The sequence below is a fragment of the Vanellus vanellus genome (assembly GCF_965231255.1).
Source record: "Vanellus vanellus genome assembly, chromosome: 1".
NCBI classification, from domain to species: Eukaryota; Metazoa; Chordata; class Aves; order Charadriiformes; family Charadriidae; genus Vanellus; species Vanellus vanellus.
Genome location: NC_138905.1, coordinates 157,160,696 through 157,180,404, shown reverse-complemented (window position 1 = coordinate 157,180,404; position 19,709 = coordinate 157,160,696). Strand labels below are relative to the sequence as shown.

The 19,709-nt window shown below is 36.8% G+C and overlaps 1 protein-coding gene across 1 annotated transcript in view; it reads left to right on the top strand.

Moving 5' to 3' along the window:
- The window catches only part of MYO16 (myosin XVI), a gene marked incomplete at both ends in the record, with an annotated part of 331,914 nt that overhangs the window by 227,949 nt on the left and 84,256 nt on the right, over positions 1–19,709 (top strand). The window contains 6 exon segments of the mRNA XM_082498511.1: positions 187–339; positions 949–1,149; positions 11,027–11,102; positions 13,841–14,016; positions 18,483–18,563; positions 18,814–19,019. Of these exon segments, the coding sequence (XP_082354637.1) occupies positions 187–339; positions 949–1,149; positions 11,027–11,102; positions 13,841–14,016; positions 18,483–18,563; positions 18,814–19,019 (893 nt within the window).

The following is a 19,709-nucleotide window of genomic DNA, read 5'->3' as shown; positions in this document are numbered from 1 at the left end:
ATTTAATACTAATAGCTGTTAAAATGTAAATTTCCCTTGGGTCTTGCTAATCTATGGTCTACCGAGAGATAACATGTTGTGGATTGACATTTCATCAAATTCAGTATGAGACGTGCAGTAAAACCTACACCGATGAATTATGCAGTAAACTTCTAATACTCATTTTTTTTCTTGGTTTTACAATAGCTGTGTGTCAACATGACCAATGAGAAGATACACCAGTACATCAATGAAGTGCTTTTCCTACAAGAGCAAGCAGAATGTGTACAAGAGGGAGTTACCATGGAAACGGTGTATTCTCCTGGTAACCACACTGCAGCCTTGGATTTTTTCTTTCAGGTAGTTTTCAGATCCATTCTACACCATATATATTTATACACAGCCTCTGCATGTTAGACTAATGCTAACTTTTGCCTGCATTTTCGGATTTATGAATCGGTAGAGAAGGTTATGGGTCTAAAGAAACCACAGAGAGGTCTGTCATAACTGCCCTCATATCTCGAGGGCTAACACAGCTTTCTAACAGTGCGGGGTTGAAGAAGATGTAACAGAAACTCGCGCCCTCACCCATAAAATACGTGTATCATGCCATGTCCTTAATGCAGTTGTGGGACTGATGAGTCTCTGTTGTAAGCCTGACAGTTTCTTTTGTGCCTGGAGCTAGTTTCTGGAGTATAAGTTCTAAGAAGGAAGTAGCCCAATTGGTTTCCTAAAAGATCGTTGATAGTTAAAATTTTTTGGCAACTGAAATGCCCTGTGTTTCTTGCAGAATTATCTGATGTGCATAGCCTTGGAGACTTACCAGAATATTTTAACCATTTTTTTTTCTTTTTCTTTGAGGTGATATACATTTCTGTTTGCTAAATTACAAGCTGTGTTACTCTACAAGGAACAACTGAAGTTCTTTGCTCCTGTATAAAACAAGACAAAATCTATTTTTCATTTCAGAAACCATCAGGGTTTTTGTCAATGCTGGATGAAGAAAGCCAATCTAATTGGTCAGTGGAACAGAGTCTTTCTAAACGCATTCAGTCTTACTTGGATACATCAGACACAAATACAGTATATTCCTCCACAAAAGATGGAAATGGTAACCTTGCCCCAAAGGATCAGGGCTCCACCTTCACTGTTATGCATTATGCTGGGAGGGTAAGTTGTTTGAATGATTGGTTGCACACAGTATATGAAAAAGAGTAAACAAAACAAAATTCTGCATGGCTTCTCCGACTCCTGGCTATAAATAACAACTCACTTTCTAGTGATGAATTTTCAGAGGACAGCTTAGAATCTCAATGCAATATCTAGTGTGTAAAATCTGCAGTTTGTATCTCATCGTGCAGTATTCAGGCTATCTAATTCTGGCTCCGAAATTGTATCTTTATTGTAAGCGCTTCATGTAGAAGGGAGTGATTCAGATACCTCAGCGTAAATGTTTAACGCCATTTTAGTTGGCTGTCACTTTGCTCTCAGATGTTATTCCAGAACAGTACAGGTTCCCTGTAGATCCTCTGCCATATATATAAATACCTTGGATACCAGCATGCATCTGGTTAAAAAAAAAAACACACACACACATTTTTTTGTTAGTAATCATAATCAAAATATATTTTTTTTCCTTTTTTTTTCTTCAAAATCCCAGAACATGCTAAGTGTCTCTAAATATGGCTGTAAAACAGGATGAATGTTTTACATTTCCCCTCCTGCAACATTCATAGGAAAAACGTAATAAATTCTGTTAAATAGGCCTCTTTCCCTTTTCTTTCCAATATTCCCTCATTTTCATGTTGTCTCCGCAACCACCCGCAGCCCAAAGCAGGCAAAATAGGTGTATGTTTAAAGGGATAATATTTTTTTTTTGGACAGTCTGACAGACCAGCCCCTCTGTGACTAATCTGACATGCTGCGACTTCTCTCTGTTCAAAGCACGGTATTTGAAATGAGCTAATGAAAGTAGTTTATATGGGCACTACACAATGGCAGCTCTTAGTTATCACTTTTCCGAAATTTCGACTGAAACCAGGTGAGAACATAGACTGAAGGCGGCGGGAATCAGTCTTTACATCTGAGCAACTTGTTCTGTGTCCTTTCGCACTTTATGAGTCTTATGCAGATGATCCCGTGAGCTATCCATCCATTGATGGAATCCCATAAAAGCTTTGTGCGTAGCACCATTTAGAAGCTGTTTAGCTACTGTGCCTCGGAACCACGGCATCGTGATCCTACGCACTGCATTGTTTATAAATTTAACTGCAAGTTTTATTAGTTGATGACTTTACGTAGTAAGTCACTTTAAACTTGGGATCTCAGTAAAGCCTGCTGTCAGGCAGAACCTGGCTTTTTCAGGATTTAGTGGCAGCACGTGATATGTTCCTAATAATTTCTGAATCCCCCATGGAAGACACGTGGAAATGGCAGGTGCTTCAGGATAACCAAGCGATTGACACCTGGATGCTTCTCTCTTTACCTAAGCAACAGACAGAAGAGATGAGTGCAGATGAACAGACGGAGTTTGACGAGCAAAAAGTTGGGCAGCCATGATAAAGTCTTTTGATTAGAAAGCATGTTATGATTCTAAAACAAATGTAATAACTTTGCTGCTGCTTATTGTGAGAGGTAATTAGAACAACCTTCCCTCACGTGATTTTCTGAGTAGCAAATGCAGGGGGTTATGCTGCTAAAACAGTTTAGGTTCAGAAGGGAGTTCTCTGTGTTTGCTAGGGTAAGAAGACCAGGAAAGTAACTCTAATCCATGCTCTAAAGGTACTGGATGACACAGTTTCTGCTATGTGAATATTTTAGGTGGAACGGCTTTATGCTGTTGAACACCCAGTCAGTCGACTATTGGTAGTGGGTACTCCTACGAGGCATGTTCAAGACTTGTCTGCAAGTCACCAAAAAAGGACTTGCTGGCTCTGTCATGTCTCAAGGTAACATTATATGCCCTGAACTCTCCAGAACAGATGAAAGGTTGGAATGTGCACGCTTGGGCTTCTTTAACCAGATTAGGGTCCTTTACAGCAATATAAATGGGAAAAGGGCTATTTTGTGGCTCCTCATTTGGAAATGAAGTCAATGGAAGTGTTGAGTGGTGTTCTGACGCAGGTAAATTTGTTCCTGCCCAATGATAGAAATGTGGTCATTATGGAAAGGATTAAGACTATTTGGGCAGTGCTTAAATTCCTAACCTAAATACTCTGAATAACTCCCTGGAGACTCTTCTTTCATCATAAGGCCTTCTACTTAGACTCAAATTATTTGCCAAAGTTAAGTGGTTTGAATACCTTCACTACTAGGACGTTGCAGTAGGAATGTGGGCAGGCAGTGGTTAGATAACAGCACAAGGAAGATTTTAGGAAACTTATTAGCACTTAAAGCGGTAGAGTTAAGAACTGCCCGTGGACTCCAGATGTCAAAATTCGTTTATAAATCTGTTCAGTACTTGCTAGGTAAATTTTTATTTTCATAGAGTTCTGCTGTGGTTATACAAATTTATCACAATAGCTTTAAAAGTTTCCACACACCAAAAAAACCAACACGAAAGCTGACAAGGCAGCTGCACTAAAATCACAACCAGAACAATAAGAAAAATTTTTTAAAATGAAAAAAATATGTGTCTTATTCTGTGAAGAAGCACTCAGTCGGAACATTTGTTAAGATCAATGTTTCAGGTGCCCAGTTCGGAAAGTTAAACTGTGAGTGGTAAGGAGTACACTTTTCATTAACGTGTGTTTTATCCTTGCATGCTTGTTTAGATTCTTTTTTTTGTAACATAGACAATTGATTTGACCTTTTCCTAATAATAGTAATGACATTTAATCTAAAAGTATGAACAAATAGACAGCTCTCCAAGTAATGTAAATTCACACATTCTTTTGAAGTCAATGGAGATCCTTTGATTTACATTGGCCAAGGAAATATTCCAGACGGTCAGGTTGTTCTTTGCATCCGTAGGGCAGTAAAATGCTCGTCGCTGCCAAAACAGAGAAGTTCCTGTGCAAGCACTTAGCTCTCTTACTTTAACAGTGAATGAACAAAATCCTTAAAGACATTTGCATTTTTGATATCTCATGGAATTGTTATCTAGCTATCATAGATGGACATTTCCAGTGATTTATGATGTATTTTTACATAAAATCTGATGATAGCATTACTGTAGTAAATAATTATACAAATTGAGTTTATTCTCAGACTAGTATGTTCTTCATAAGCTGATAAGTTGAATAATAAAAACTGATATTTTAAAACTGCTGATGCTGTTCTTTAGATTGTGCTATTACTTACTACATTTACTAGCTTTTTATAAAATTCATTTGTGATTTATGCTTCGTGAAAATTGTTAAAGGCTCAGGCTTTTAAATATATCAGGTTTTATTGGCACTCAAAAATAAGAATTTAATATATAAAGTAACAGTATAGTTTGGCAGGTGTTGAGAGCCATTTTTAGTCTGATATCAACTGAATGAGTCCAAAGTAAGGGAAGTGTAAAGTAAACTTTCTCTGGGTCATTACCTTCAGAGATCCCCAAATTCAAAACACGGAGGCTTGATTTTATTCTCACCACAACTTTTTCACTGATTGTAACTCCTTTAACTTAGTAGAGCTTCTCATTATTTACACGAGTATAACTGAAAGACCGATCAGACCCAGAGGGTAGAAAAAGAATTACCAGTACAACGTGACAGGTAATTGCACATGACATTTTTCACTTCTAGGCTTAATTGTTTCTGTGCGGGTGGTGTGTCTAGGCTGGTGTTTGTGGAGGAAGTCCCACTGAACGCAGGCTCTGTGTTAAACAGAGGGTGAAGGCAGACCCCCTGATTTCTCTAGGTGACAAAAGTTGTAACTGCAACGTAGTTCACAGCCAATGTGAAACAGCTGCTACTCCAAGTCACCTAGAGGAAAAAGAAAAGCTAATACTCTGTGTTGGCCCTGGTATGAATCTCGTATGGACCTTCGTAATTTGGGCTCTTTTTCGTCAGTAGTTTATGTGCGTAGCCTGAAGTCCAGAAAGAATCGGGTTCAAATCTTTACTCAGACACTTGCAGTAGCTGGTTTAGCAACTCTTAAGTGCAGTAATACTGGAAAATACAGCTGTTAAAGATAATGCCTCACTGAAGAGACCTCTTCTGTATATTTAATTGAGATTGACACACAGCGTTTTGTGAACAAAACTGGTATCTCTAGCTTTATATTATGAGAGAATTACAGCTGATACAGAGGTGTACATGCAGTTTTAAAGACCTCTAACATGTTCATATCTTAAAGTTTTGTGTCAGGATAGTCATAGAAAAATTATCTTTTCTTCCAATATGAAGTCTTTTTAATTGATTGTACTCATGCATCGTCAGGTATTGCCCATTCCCTTATTTTTTATGCTCAGTACCTTTTCCTAGGACTATACATACCATGTTATTGTTCCAATCGTAATCAGCCTTAGACCATTGCAGAAAAGGCAGTACTGGAGAAAAGAGAAGAGATGAAGTGAAAAAAAGAAAACATGAAGTCAAAGTGAGTGTAAGAAGGCATATGGGAAGAAGAGGCTTAGACTAATATCTAAGGGAAAAAATCCTAAAGAATTTGGAATCCGTACTTGAATTTCTGGCGAAAACAATGCTTTAAGAAAATCTACATGTACAATATCATTTTGAGAGACCTTTGATTTTTTCTTACTTTCTTTACGGTTTTGGAATGAGGGAAGTGGAATAAGAGGAAAACAATATGCACAAGTAAGCTTCTGCACATTTAAGAAATCAACACAGGGGTGAGACTTTTCAGTGAAAGGTGAGAGAGAATACTGTATTACACAAATGTGACAGAATGATCCTGTGGAAGAAAGAAAACAACCTTTTATTAATTTCTCTTGAATTTTACTATTATGCCTGCACAGCACCGAATCTGTCTTTTTCTGCGTGAGCAATACGATACAGTTGTTAACTAAATGAACATATGCTCAGCAAAGGCCACAGTGAACATTAGTACTTGATCATATCAAGTATTTTACTTTATCTCCCCGTTTTAATTTTGCAGCTGAACAGAATCCTACAATGCCTTGACACATTATGAGTCTCTTCTAAGAGCTATTTAATGTCTTGGTATCTGAGTGCTATAAGACAAAAAGCTTATCTGTTCTGTTCAGGCAGAAGGTAGAAAAGAATGATTTAGGTTTTGTATGACTTACTTAAAAAAAAATCCTAGTGGAAGGCGTTATCTGAAGGTTGTTTAACACATTTCCCTGAACACCGACAGCCAGAGCTCTCCTGGAAAAATTCTGCCCGTCTAGGGCATTGCTTTGTTTCTGAAGCTTAAGATGCACGTGGGTATTCTCAGCTGCTTCCCACGGAGCCTGTCTGCCTGGCAGCACCCCGAGAGGAGAGGCACGCTCATTCCCGTGCTGCGAGCTCCCCTTGAGGAAGCAAAGTCTTTTGTGGGTGCAGTGGATCAATACATCGGACCACCAGCTGAAACTATACTAAGAATGTGTAATACTGAATTTCTAGGTACTTTTATTGAGAACATTAATATTTACATTGTGGGCTCTCACGTAACGAAGGGCTTCACATGAATGATACCTCCGAATTGTCAGCCTTACTGATAGTCGTGACTTTTGAAGAATAACATTCCATCAACAAACTTCTTTCTCGAGGACTCAAAGTTGGTGTGTTGGTTTTTTTTTTTAATTTTATGGAAGAATTAACATATCAATAAGTAAATCAGAAATATATTGTCTTAGGACAATGCCAAGAGACGCAGATTACCTAATAGTGGTATTTAACGTACCGGTGTTTGAGATAATGAGCTGTGTGCCCATTGTTCATGTAATCTGAATAACAGGTCATCATAATTTAAGCTTTCTGCAGTTTAAATTTATACTTGAATTTACAAATCAGATAAGCCCCTTGTCATTGTTTGCCTTGCCACTGTTTTGACTTATAGTACTGTAATAAACCGATCAGATCAAAAGACCAACTTCTTTACTCTATAAACCGGTGCACATAATGTCCTTTAAGTGCAGATCAATGTCTGTTCCAGTTCTCAGCTATGTGCATTTCAAAAATACCTCTCAGCTGACAGCTCACCTTCACCAGGGCAGTCTTCTCTGAAACGCCTTATACATCCCAGGCAGACTCTGAAACTGAACCTCTAAATCAAAAGACAAAAGGAGATGGATTAATCAATAAGGATGCTTTCATTTTCTCTATTTTTTCCCCAGGCTGAATCCCCAGACATAACAATCAAATCAGTCTAGTCTAAGCTATACCAAAGCCTATAAAGGTTACTTTACAAAGATTCTCTTCTTCACGAAGACAAGATAGTCATGTTTTTTTTTTCCCTCTCCCTCTTTTTTTTAAGTAGACTTGATTTTGGACTTCCACTTTTAGGAGAAAATAATAGAACACTTCCCCCCACCCTCCTATTTTTTTTTCTAAATATCTGCTTGTTTCAATGTGCTATTGTTTCTATCACAGTGTTAGAATAAGACTTTACAGACTATATAAAATTATTTAGTTCACTCATTAACAAGACTTATTTGGGGAGGGTGAGAAACCCATTGATCCAAAAAAAAAAGCACATTCCAACTTTTAAGCTATATCACTCACATTTAAGTACTGGCAGAAAATTAACAACTATAAGTGACCCTCGGTGCACTGAAATTGTCCTTGGGCATATTCCCAAAAATTTACCTTTTAACTATATGAACTGATTATTTTCTTGTTAACTAAATTTAACAACACGTGCAAAACTGTGAGTTTCTGAGTTACATTTTGTTATTAAAATAGTAAAATTCTCTGTTGTAACTGTGAATGCAGCCAAATCAACCTTAACGTTCCAGGTGGCATTTTCCTAGCTTGTTTTAGGGTTCCTGCGGGATCTGCCATTAACCATGAGGGCTTTTGGCCTATCGCAAGATATGAAAACTATTTAAAAAAAAAGTATTTGAAGGAATTCATGAAAATTATGTGTAAATGTGGCCCTATTGATAAAGTATATTGGGAAATCCAATAAACTTAGATAAAGTCCCTTACAAAAGTCAGACGTTATGAGAGCGGACACTTTCATTCAAAATAGAAGTTTCCAAGAGAAGATGTGCAATAGAGTGGCAGGAGGAGGATGAATGAATCAAAGAGGCAAGAGTATGCAAGAAGAGAAGAGGAAAGTGCGGTTCCCAAAGTTAGCTCTGTGCACATTTGGTGTGGGATCCTCCTGTTTTCCTAGTGGTGTTTTTTCACCTCTTACTTGTATCTTCTAGTTCTTCTTAAAACCAGCTATGCTCACTTAAATGACCAGAAAACAGGTTCAAAACAAATGGAATCAAGTATTTTTTTTTCACATAGCTAGTAACTAGTGAAACTCCTTGCCACAGAGTGTTACAGATGCTGAAAATGTTAATAATTAATAACAGAGACTCATGGAGGAAATGTCAGTCAAGAGATATTAAACAGAAAGATGAGATACAACTTGTAGGTCAAGAGCTCTCTAATGGGCAAAACCCTGGAAGCTGAGGGGAGAGCTGGTGGGAGGCAGAGTGGATGTATTCCTCAATATTTTTCCCTAAATATCCAGGACTAGATGAACATTTGGCCTGCCCCACTACCACTGCGCTAAGGTTAAGCTCTCTTCCATTCTGAATTTAAATCAAGAAAGAAAGCAAATCCAGTCCCTTTCTTGGTTTTATCTGGTTTAATGAAATAAAATGCAGTGTGGAACTGCACGCTTTTCTTTTTTAATGAAAATATTTCAACTAGTTCAGATGGTATCTAAAGACGTTATTTCCTTTGGTTGATACAGACATGTAGGTTTACATACTGTCTACCCCAAAGAGTTCATCATGTAAAGCAAGATAGAGCAAACAGCTGCAAACAATAGAAGTGAGAATAAGGAGTATGTTTTACAATACCAGAACCATGACCTAAGCGAATGCACATTTCCTGTCTGTATCATATAATATTTGTTTGGTTTTTGTCTCCTCAGAATACCTGTCCGCTGTGCTTGAGTGCCAGTCAGTGCAGAGTTTTGGCCAGGTTTACTTTAGAAACCCAATGGAACAAAACTGAGGGAACTATATGTGCTTTAGGCAAAGAGCTATGTAGGTTGGCATCTCTGATGAGAGCAGGATTAAATTAACAAAATTGGCAACTAGAGGAGCACTTCTTTCTTCTTCTCTTTTGTGGGACTGGCAATGAATATGGAACCCTAGAGTGCCCTTTCATTGAGTCAGTTTTCATGTCTTCAGGCACCGAATTAATTTACCAAATCTATGGGAAAGCTGTAAGAGAGTTAGCAATTTCTTCATAAAAGGGAATCCTGCTAACTTTTATGTATTTTATGTGATATCAGAGATGTCTTATGAATATAGTCCTAGAAGTCGGTGATGTATTATACCAGCACCCGTACTGAAACCTCTCCCTGTTTCAATCTAGGCACTTAATCATGATATAGTATCTCCCACTGCTATACTTACCTACTCTTCCCACCAATACTAACTCTCTTCTTCTAATTTACTCAAAGCCTAAGATACTCAGTTAGGAACTGGCATTATGGATTTGTCTAATAAGTTCTGTTAATTATCTTTTATGGGCCGGTATGGTAGAACATTTACTTTAAGTACACTAAAAGCATGTAATAGTATACTTAAATTATTCTAATAGTTTGCTAACTATGTTGTATGTTCTTAGGAGATGCAATTAGAAAATTATATAACATTGCAACTGTCATGGAAAGGGAGGTAATTCTATTGTTATACCTTTTCTATGTCAGATGCCATACTAATTACATCATTTGACAACTACTAACTATAACAGATTATACACATCCAAGTCGTATAATCTCTTTCGTGAGTAAGATAACAGTAGTTAATTGTCAAATGACCCAATGGAAAACAAAATTAATGCACTCATTAGTATTACTAACCTTAATTATATATTTACAACTTTATTAAATATACAAGGATAAAATTTCCCCCAATATCTAAGGTGCCCAGGATATATACCCAATAAAAATCTTTAAAAAGGCTTTAGATAGAAACATGGTACCAAGGTAAATAAAACCAAACTGTATTCTAAGAAGTTCCCATTAAATGTCTGCCTAATCCTGGAGATACTACATTCTTTTTTAACTTAAAAATTCCCTTTGGGTTCTACTACTGCGTAAGGCAGAGCGGTTTATATCGGAAGCCTGTGAATTAACTAATTGTTTCTCTTCCATTTCCATAAAAAGTAAAAAAAAAAAAAACAAAAACAAAACACTCTGGGCTCAGTGACTGCTTTTTGTTCTTAGTGCTGCTTTTCGATGCAGTGTCTCCTGGGATGGGCTTAATGTTAAAACAACCACTTGGTCATATTTCCTCATTTTGGATGTACCCTCAGGAACTCTGGCTAGAGCTTTGCGCTTTGCTCACTTCCCAGAGTGCCCATCACACGTGTTAGAGTTTATATGCAGTTAGATGGCAGACGGAGTGACAATCCAACTGTCTGTTCTTGAAATTATGACATCAGGCAACTAAGGTGATCTGATATCTTTATGTGCATAGCTGTTAGAAAGGTAAAAGGGATTTGTACATAACCTATAGACTGAACTTGCCTTCAAAGGACACATAAATGGCTGGAACTTGTCTTGAGTGTGAGCCGGGACTCAGATTGCTCCATGAGTGTTTTGTCATGGTCAGCACAGACAGTTTCCCGTTGACAAGGAGATCTGTGAGCTGGGAGTGACTCGCTGATTCTACAGGGAAAGTGATATTTAGGTCACAGTCTTCTGCTCTACACAACACTTTTGATTCAAAGTCTTGCACTGTGGAAATGTTTTAGAATCAGTCTGATGAAATTTCTGTATAATTACAGAGGCACACAATGTTCAACAACCAGTTCTTCTGGTTAGTATAGTTGGCACTAAGAAAGGAACAAAAGACACTACCTGGTGCCAGCATTTAACTATTAGGTGGATAAAAAGCATAGCTTCATTCTACTGCTGTAAGATTTTTGAAAGTTGCGTTGGTCATTACTAATGATGTCACAATATTTTATTATAGGTTACTTATGAAATTGCTGGTGCGATAGAAAAAAATAAAGATTCCCTTTCACAAAATCTCATATTTGTAATGAAAAGTAAGTAAATGGTTTTGTGGTTGCTGTTGTTGTTGGAAATCAAGATATTATGATTTGACTTTAATTTTCATTTTAGTTTTAAGAGAAATTTAGATATATATTATTTCCAATAAAAAAGTCACCTTCATCTTTTTGAAGTATGTACACATTGTTTGAAATTTGCTCTAGTCTAGAAAGCTTTTGGAATTCATGAACATAAAACGTCTTCATCGTGTCATGTGATGTAAAGAACAAGAAGGCATAGTGTGATAGATGAGTATGACTTGACGAAATCACCGAGTATGAATTAAAACAAAAATAAAGCCCAGAAAATAGGGAAAGGAAATAAGGCTCCAAAAATTGTAGAGACTGCAGTGGGATGTGCTTCACTGCTTGAGTACCTTTCTAAAAGCAGGAACTTGTGGGCGTTCTTATGTTTTTCAGTGAATAGATACAAATGTCCATTGAAATGCAAAATTAAATACCTTAACGTGTGCATATTGTATAATTATGCCTAACAATAATGCATTACAGTTTATTAATTAATGATTCACAATTGGATTATTAAAAACCTCATTCATTTACCCTTTCTGGGAAGAAAAACAAAACATTTTCCGCAGGGAAATGTCAATGTATCCTGAGATGTTATTTGTCTTTTCTCCAACCACCGCAGAGTCTTTCGCTTAATATAGTATATACTTCTATTTCTTTCCATAGAAATAAGGGTCTTTTGGAGGTCATATTTGTCTTCCAAATCAGCCCTGCTGTTACAATGTGGTTTTTCAGCAATTTTACTGTGGAATTAGCTAAACTCTCTAGTAAAATAATTGATGCACTTTGAAGGCAAACCGTGTACATCAGGGATGAAGAAAAAAATGGAAAAATTGATCTTGAATATAATCCTATTGATTATAGTTTTAGAGACATTCCAGTTCTCACTACTTGGAATTTACAAGATAAACTGCCAAAGAGTATGAGAAGGTATGGCAACTTCTAGTACGTTCTACAAGAGAGACCATTCTTCCATTCTCTCACATAGTCTCCTTTTGCACTTTCATCGCTATTTTGTGTGATAAGCTATGCAATGGTTAAAAGGGAAGAACAGAAGATTGGATTGGATATAAAATGATTTGATATGCTGAAAGTGAGTGTACATATAATTAAGAAGTCATAATAATAACAATTATAATTAATGGAAAAAATCTCAAGGCAGAATATTTACAAGCATGCAAGTCATTGAAGGGTTACATTCCTTCTTTTTTAAGTGATTTAGGCTTAAAACCTATTGATTGTCAGTGACATATTTCTTTTAGGGTCAGTTTCATAAGTTATGTAGAGGTATACCTTCAGTGCATGCTTTCTTTGATTTTCATTGAATTTAGTTTCCTTAATCAAAACTTCTAAATATGCTAACAACATTAAAATAATTTGGATATATGTGTAAGAATGTGGAACATACCTGGCTGACAAATAAATCAGGAGAGACTATTGACATAGATTTTCTCTGTTTTAATTTGAAGGACATAATTTTAGTGCCTTTCCTAATGCTGCATATTTAGCCATATTTTAAAAATATGGGGGTTTACTATGTCCGCTGATTGTGCTGAAATTGTTTCAAGAGTCTGCTTTACTATCTTCCTCATAATTTTATTATTCCTGTTAAATTAGGAATAGTAATCTCCACAGAAAAAGGGAAACAAATCTATTGCATTGAAGCATCTGCTAAAATAGCTTTAGACAGCTAATAAAGACCAAACTGAGGATTTCTACCTGCTATGCTAAACTTAATTACATTATTTATGATGTTTATTCCATTCATCTTTGTTTTTTGTTGTGTTTGTTTGTTTGTTTGTTTGTTTTTTATTCACATAATCCCAGTTTGTTAGTTCTTAAAAAAAAAGTAATAAAAATTAAGGATGGTTAAGGATATATCACACAACAGGTTTTTAATGCTTATTGGTGCTGTGGCGGTACAAGCAGCATGTAATTACCACGTTCATCTTAAAAAACCCATGACCATAATCTCATACAGGATAATTTGACTGAAATATATATAACCTATCTGCCTTAAAACTCAGATTCTTATTTTTAAAAACACCTCTTGGAAGTGTATTCGTTTTGTATTAATTATCACCACTGCATCAAACGTATGTAGAGCATTGTCTTTTTTCTGTAAATGTTTGTAAGTTGTAGTCTTGATGTAGACAAATGTGAACTCAGCTTGCTACAGTTCTGTCCTTCACCCTGCTTTTTTTTTTTTAATCCTTTCCCATATTGTGTTTTATAAAATTCTTTTTCTTTGGTGCAGTGAGTTTCTATAATTTATTTCTGTCTAGTGTCTTGATCATTTCTAAATACTACATGTTAGGTAAATGTTGTGCAGAATGCATCTCATATTTCTTTAATAAATGGAAAAATTGGGAGTCTGTAGTGGAACAAAATTCAGAGGTGTTTATCACATAAGTAATAAAGTTTAGACAGAACACAGTCTGAAAGGTTTTGTTTTCTGCCCTGTTTTGTTCAAAGCAGGGCTCGGATATGTTTAAAAATAGTGTTACTTCTGTCTGACATCCTTAGACATTGAACGCTCTTTGATAACTAACATAATATAATAGTTTATTGTTTTATCCACTTGTTTTAAGTTTATTTATTTAATTCTATCATCTCCTACTGTGTGGTTTTTTACTTCCAAATACAATATATGTAATTTTCTAACTTGTATTTTGTCTTCATGCATTAATTTCTTCTTTTTTTCCTAGCCAGTGAAAATGTAGTCATCAATCAATTGTTCCAGTCCAAGCTGACACAAACTGGATCACTTGTTCCTCCATATCATTCCCTTAAAATCAAAGGCTGTAAAGCAGCTTTGCTGAGTAAAAAACCATCAGGAGCCTCTGCAAGTGGAGAAGCAAAGAAATATATTGAGCTCAGCAAGGTAACAATTTAGGACTCTTTATGCTCTTTCCTCCTAGATGATTTTTCTCAGCTGCTTTGTCATTTCTGAAAGCTCCTTGTGCTCTGCTTCATTCTCTGTAGTCATTAATCTATTAAAATAATTTAGTGCTTAATATCAACACTAAAGCAATAGTGAGAACTAACAGGTTATAATTTACTAACACTAATAATACTGGTTCAAAAACCTGTTTCTTGGACTCTGTGAGCAGAAGGTTGGGCAAGATGTGGAGGTCGCTTCAAGCGTGAATCATTCCATGATTTTGTGGTTCCAGGGCTTAGCAGTGAATGCAATATTACTGGTTTTTGGCTGTATAGGAACACTTCTTAGTTTTGTCTCCTTCAGAGACTTTATGATGAACAGTTAATTATATTAAGACATAGGAAGCACAAAAATAAAACCTCAGAGTCTTTACTGGGTTAACCTGAGAAAGCTTCTGGTTTGCAAAAGAGTTTGTGTGGTTTTGTATGAAGATCAACGCTGTACATTTTGGTAAACGTTATTTTAAATGTTTACTTGCATGTAAAATTTCCCAGTCCATTTGACATCAAATCAAACTCTCCCCATTTTTGAACTCATCTCTTTTTGCTAGCTGTCAGCCAAAAAATTAAAAAAAAAAAAAAAAACAAAAACAAAAAACTAAAAGAGGGGAGGGAAACTTGGGAGGCTATCAGAAAATTAATTGTTCATGTGACATGGAACATCTCTCTTTTATGGAGAAATAACATGATTTGCTGAGTCCATTCTTGACACGCTTTGGATTTCCTTCTTCTTCTAGAAAAGAAACAAGCAGTTCTCACAATACATCAGCTGCGTCGCCAGGCTTCTTGAATCTTACGACTCTATTTTTGTCTTACAGCTGCATAAAATTGATTCTGTCATGGGATTAAGGAGCCTGCTCTCATGTGTCATTGTGGAAGGCTTTATGAAAATACATCCATAGAATAGCAATGGGACTTTCCTTGTGGCTCCTCTGCTGATAGTAACAATTCCTGTCTACTGTTCTTGTCAATAATCTCAGTGGAAAAACTTAAGTTGAAGTGAAGGCTATATTTAGCAAACAGCTGAGGCATCACAAGGTGCCTTTAGGTGCCTTTCCACTGTAGTAACAGCTTCCTAGAGGAAGCTTCCTAAGGCTGTGAAAAAGATCCTAGTCCCATACATGGAAGGAAGTATGAAAAGCACGTCTAAGTTAGAAGCCTAATCAAGCCAAGGGGAAACACCACACAGCTGGGATCTCTGAAACTATGAGGTTTTTTGACCAGTCCGGAATAGCTTTTAACCTGGAGTTACTCTGTTGAGAGTAGAAGACATATTCGAATTCCTTTGAGAAGCGTGAAAAATTAAGTCAGAAACTCCAGATTCAGTGAAAATGCTCTAAACTTTTAGGTATTAGGTGAAAGGTAGGAAGAACTTCATCCTTCATCTGCCCACAGAGACAAAGGCGGCTTGGCTTCTCAAAAGTAGGCTTTGGGAAGAGCTGTGCAGGTGAGACAGAACACCGCTTACTTTGTAGATACTAAGTTGGCCTGATTTGAGCGAGGTACTGTGCTGCCCTGCAGGACGGAAGCAGAACTTTAGGTATCTAAGCTGTTCCAGTGGCAAAAAAGAGATACTTTTTATTTTTGAATAGGGACTTGACGCAGGAGCTGGAAGTACGTAAGTGCTTAAATTCTTTTGTGGATCAAGCCCACATCTATGTGCTGCCCCAAATAATTTCTTCCCTTTTCCAGTGTGGCCTTGAAAATCCACTGTGATGGGCTGAAATAATGTGGGGTTTGTTGTTTTGTTGTTAATGTAATTGGAAATGCAATGTAGGGGCATTTTCTTATCAGCTTAGAATTAAAATTACTATATGTTGGAAAATCATAGCCACTGCATTTTATTGGAGTTTATCCTGAGGGTAAAGGCAATAAAGACTACAGAAAAGAAGAAAAGGGTAGAGGGAGAAAGAGGGTCATTAAGGCAAGAATTATCAACCAGAGACTGGGATTCCTTTTATATCTGAAATTTGAGTTATAGCATACGTGATACTGTAGGCAGAGAGAAACGCAAAATGGAAGATATTCATGTAGCTGTGTACGGGTAGTCATCTAGACTCCGGAGTAGACACTTTCAGAGGTCAGATAGGAGTTTGTTGTGGTTCTCCTCCCCTTTCAGCTTATCATCTGCAGCCCTAGCTACTTGCTAGGTTATATAATTATAAATTTATCAGTGTATGGCCTTATATCTACCTGTTTACCTTTCCATAAATGACTCTTTCCTTGATTTTGAACGTGCTGTCACAGATCAGAATGGTATACCTCTTTGAACTCACCACTCTACTTGAAGTAGGGTTCAAGAGAACAGTGCATCCATCCTAAGATAGACATGAACAGATCTAATAGCTGGCCAGAATTTTGGAGCACCTAAGGATTTAGGGATGCCAGCTCAAGTGTCTGAGACTTATGAAGACTGTGGCCCCTTTTCAAATAAAATAGAATATATCCTCATTGATACTCTCACAAATCTCTTTTGTTCCCGTCAGCTCTTGCTCCCATGTTTTTCTGTAATCTTTTCCTAGTGCATACGTTGGCCCTGTTGTCTTGCCCTTGATTCCTTTGGAAGAATCAGTGTGTTTCAGAGTCCATGCAGCAGAAGTCTGGTCACATGAATGCACATCACTAACACGAAGGCTTTCCTTTCCCTTGACTTTACGTTGTTTCTCTTTACGACCACTTTGCTTCATTGTCTGTTAGTTGAAGAACTCATCTATTGCAAAGCTTTTGGGATGTCTTTTGGTTAAAGCTGTGAAATATTCTGTGGGTAAAGAGAGATTTTTTTAGGAGGACATTTTAGCTTTTTAACGGAGATTATGAAGTTACATATTTATGTTGTTTTTCCCGTAGATTAGAGGTACAAGATTTTCCAATGTAAAGTTGCATATTACAGGGTAAATAGGGAAGTACAGCTTCGGTGATGTAGTCTTGTTCCTTCACCCATAGCTGAAGATATCCTAGTTTGGAGAGTTTGAATTAAATTCATTTTTTGTTTTTGCCTTGTTTCCTTTCTTTTCTCTCCCCTGTTCTGAACCAAATATTTCTTTCCCATGGGAAGAAATATGCAACACGGGACAGCAGGCAGGAACTTTAGCATCCAAAGCATTGTTCCTGGGTCTTCCACTGACTCAGGAAATGGCCTTGAACTAGTGACTTAATCTCTTGGGAGGAAGGGGTGAGTGCATTAACTGTCAAGTGGAGAAAACTCTATTTCAGTTATATGCCTCAATCATTTTGTAAATTTTAACTGAGAAGTGTCATTGGCATGCTAGTTGTTCTTTTCATGAGAAGACCTGGAGAGAGCAAATCTCTTTTACTTTTCTGTTTTGAAGTTGGAGATTAATTTGCCTTTAAAATCTTATTGCATCCTAGTGAGTGAGATTTGAAATAAAAAAGAGCTCCAGAGTTTAGCATAGTGAGTAGAGAATTGCTTGAACTGCAATATTTTTAATGGAGTTTGGCTTGAGTGGGCCAAGCTGAGGAAATGTATGCTTTTTTGATGTAACTGGAAAAAGACAGGAGTAAGCCAGAACATGCTGACTTTATAGGAAGGGATTTTTATGGAGTACGCGGACTGGAGAAAGGCAATGGAAAAGTCAGAGGTGAAAAGGCTGTCATTGATACACAGATTCGAATCTAAGACCTTGGCCAAATCTCAGAATGCAATAATTTTGCCAGCCTTCCTGTAGAAAATTTAACAACCGCCCCTAATTTCTGGGACCACTTTTAGGATGATTATTGCAATTTTAGTCTCAAAGATAGGAAGTAGAACAGTAAAAAATAAATTTGTTCCCCACTCCCAACTTTGGTGTGTAAAATAACATTGATTTTAATGAGTTATGAAGTTATTGATGATTTATGTCTATAATGGGTGAAAATGGATTAAAAAATAAAACAAAAAAAGTTAACTGCATTCACATATGCAGGACGACAAGATAAGGGGTATTTTTAATACTAATATTATTGGTTTGCCTTCAAGATTTATTTTTTTTTTATTATGTGTGTTACATTTACTCACTTAAGCATCTGCCAAAGACATAAGGAACTTTTTCAGAGTTACAGAGTTATGCTACTCATAGGCAAACTGTATGGGATACTCACTGCACAAGTCCTGCTTCTGAAATAGAGTTCCAGATCATATAGCTTTGCCCAGTTATTTGGAAAAGGTATTTTGTCTTTCCAGCGGTATACAGCTGCTTTAGAAATCAAAACTTTCTTGCCAGCCAGGGTTCTGCAGATACCTGAGGATATTTATCCGCTTTCTCAATTCTTTCTGAAACTCAAATCATTGTCTATGACATACTATTTGTATAAATGTTTGCCTTTGTTAGTAAATTGTGTAACAATGAAAACGAAGGTTTACTGTCCACCTTGAGACAAGGTTATTATGTGTGCTTTTGTCCCCCACAGTTGTTGAAAAAGAAAGGAACATCCTCATTTCTTCAGAGACTGGAACGAGGCGGCCCAACCACAGTGGCAATACAGCTCAGGGTTAGTAAACATCTTCTGGACAGAAATTTACCAGGGGTGGGGTGGGGAAACCGAAACATTTTAAAGGCAGGATTAGTCTCTACAGATTATGATGGAAGAAAGAAAAATCATATGCTTGAGAAAGGCACTTGCATGGCCAGGTCAAGCCTTTTGAGAAAATGATGTTAAAACATTAAGAAGAGCATGCGTGTTGAGCAATTGTCTTTGCTGCACAATAATGATTGATAACGGTTTTCTTTTTCCCCCACAGAAATCTCTCACAGATATTATTGGGAAGCTGCAGAACTGCACACCACATTCCATTCATTGTATAAAGCCTAATAACTCCAAGTTGCCAGACACTTTTGACAATTTTTATGTGTCTGCTCAACTGCAGTATATTGGTGTCCTAGACATGGTCAAAATCATACGACATGGATATCCAATACGTCTCTCTTTCACAGACTTCTTGTCAAGGTAAATTCTTTTAAATTTCATAAAAAACTTTTCCTTACCTACAGTACAAAGCCTTCTGTCGTGTTCTGATAGGGCTTGCAGTGATGTTTTGCTGATGAGTCTTTTAGACTTTCTTCAGAGAAAAATCATGTCTGCCAGTGAGGGGTGTAGGCTCGTTATTATTTAATTGAAGGAACCATGAACCTTGTGAAATATATTTATAAAGATCACTATCAAAACCTATTCAATTTAAAAAATATAACTTCACAAAATAGTTATATTTTTATAATTTATGCAATTTACATTATTTTTAAACTACAAAATATTGCATACAGTCTCCAGGTAATTAAAAAGCAGAAGGAAAAATAGTCTAATTTTTCTCCTTCTTCAGTATAGGTGTCATGGGTTCAGTATGCGTATTTCATGTGCTAGGATTTGTTGCTGCATGGTGATGAGTCGATGACTTATTAATGCTCATACCAGAACACCATTTTTATTATTGTTGTCAGAAATTTCGACTTAATGTGAAAAAACCAAAAATAATATACGTTACTGCATATGGCTGAACGCAAACTCTCTTCTCCCATCCCCAATCCAGTTTTGGGGGTTTGGCTCACTTACATTCTCAAATGCTTCAGCAAAGAAAGAGCACCATCTTGTCCAAGAGATGTTCTGTTATCAGCCTCATGCGCTCAACACGTTCCTCCTTTC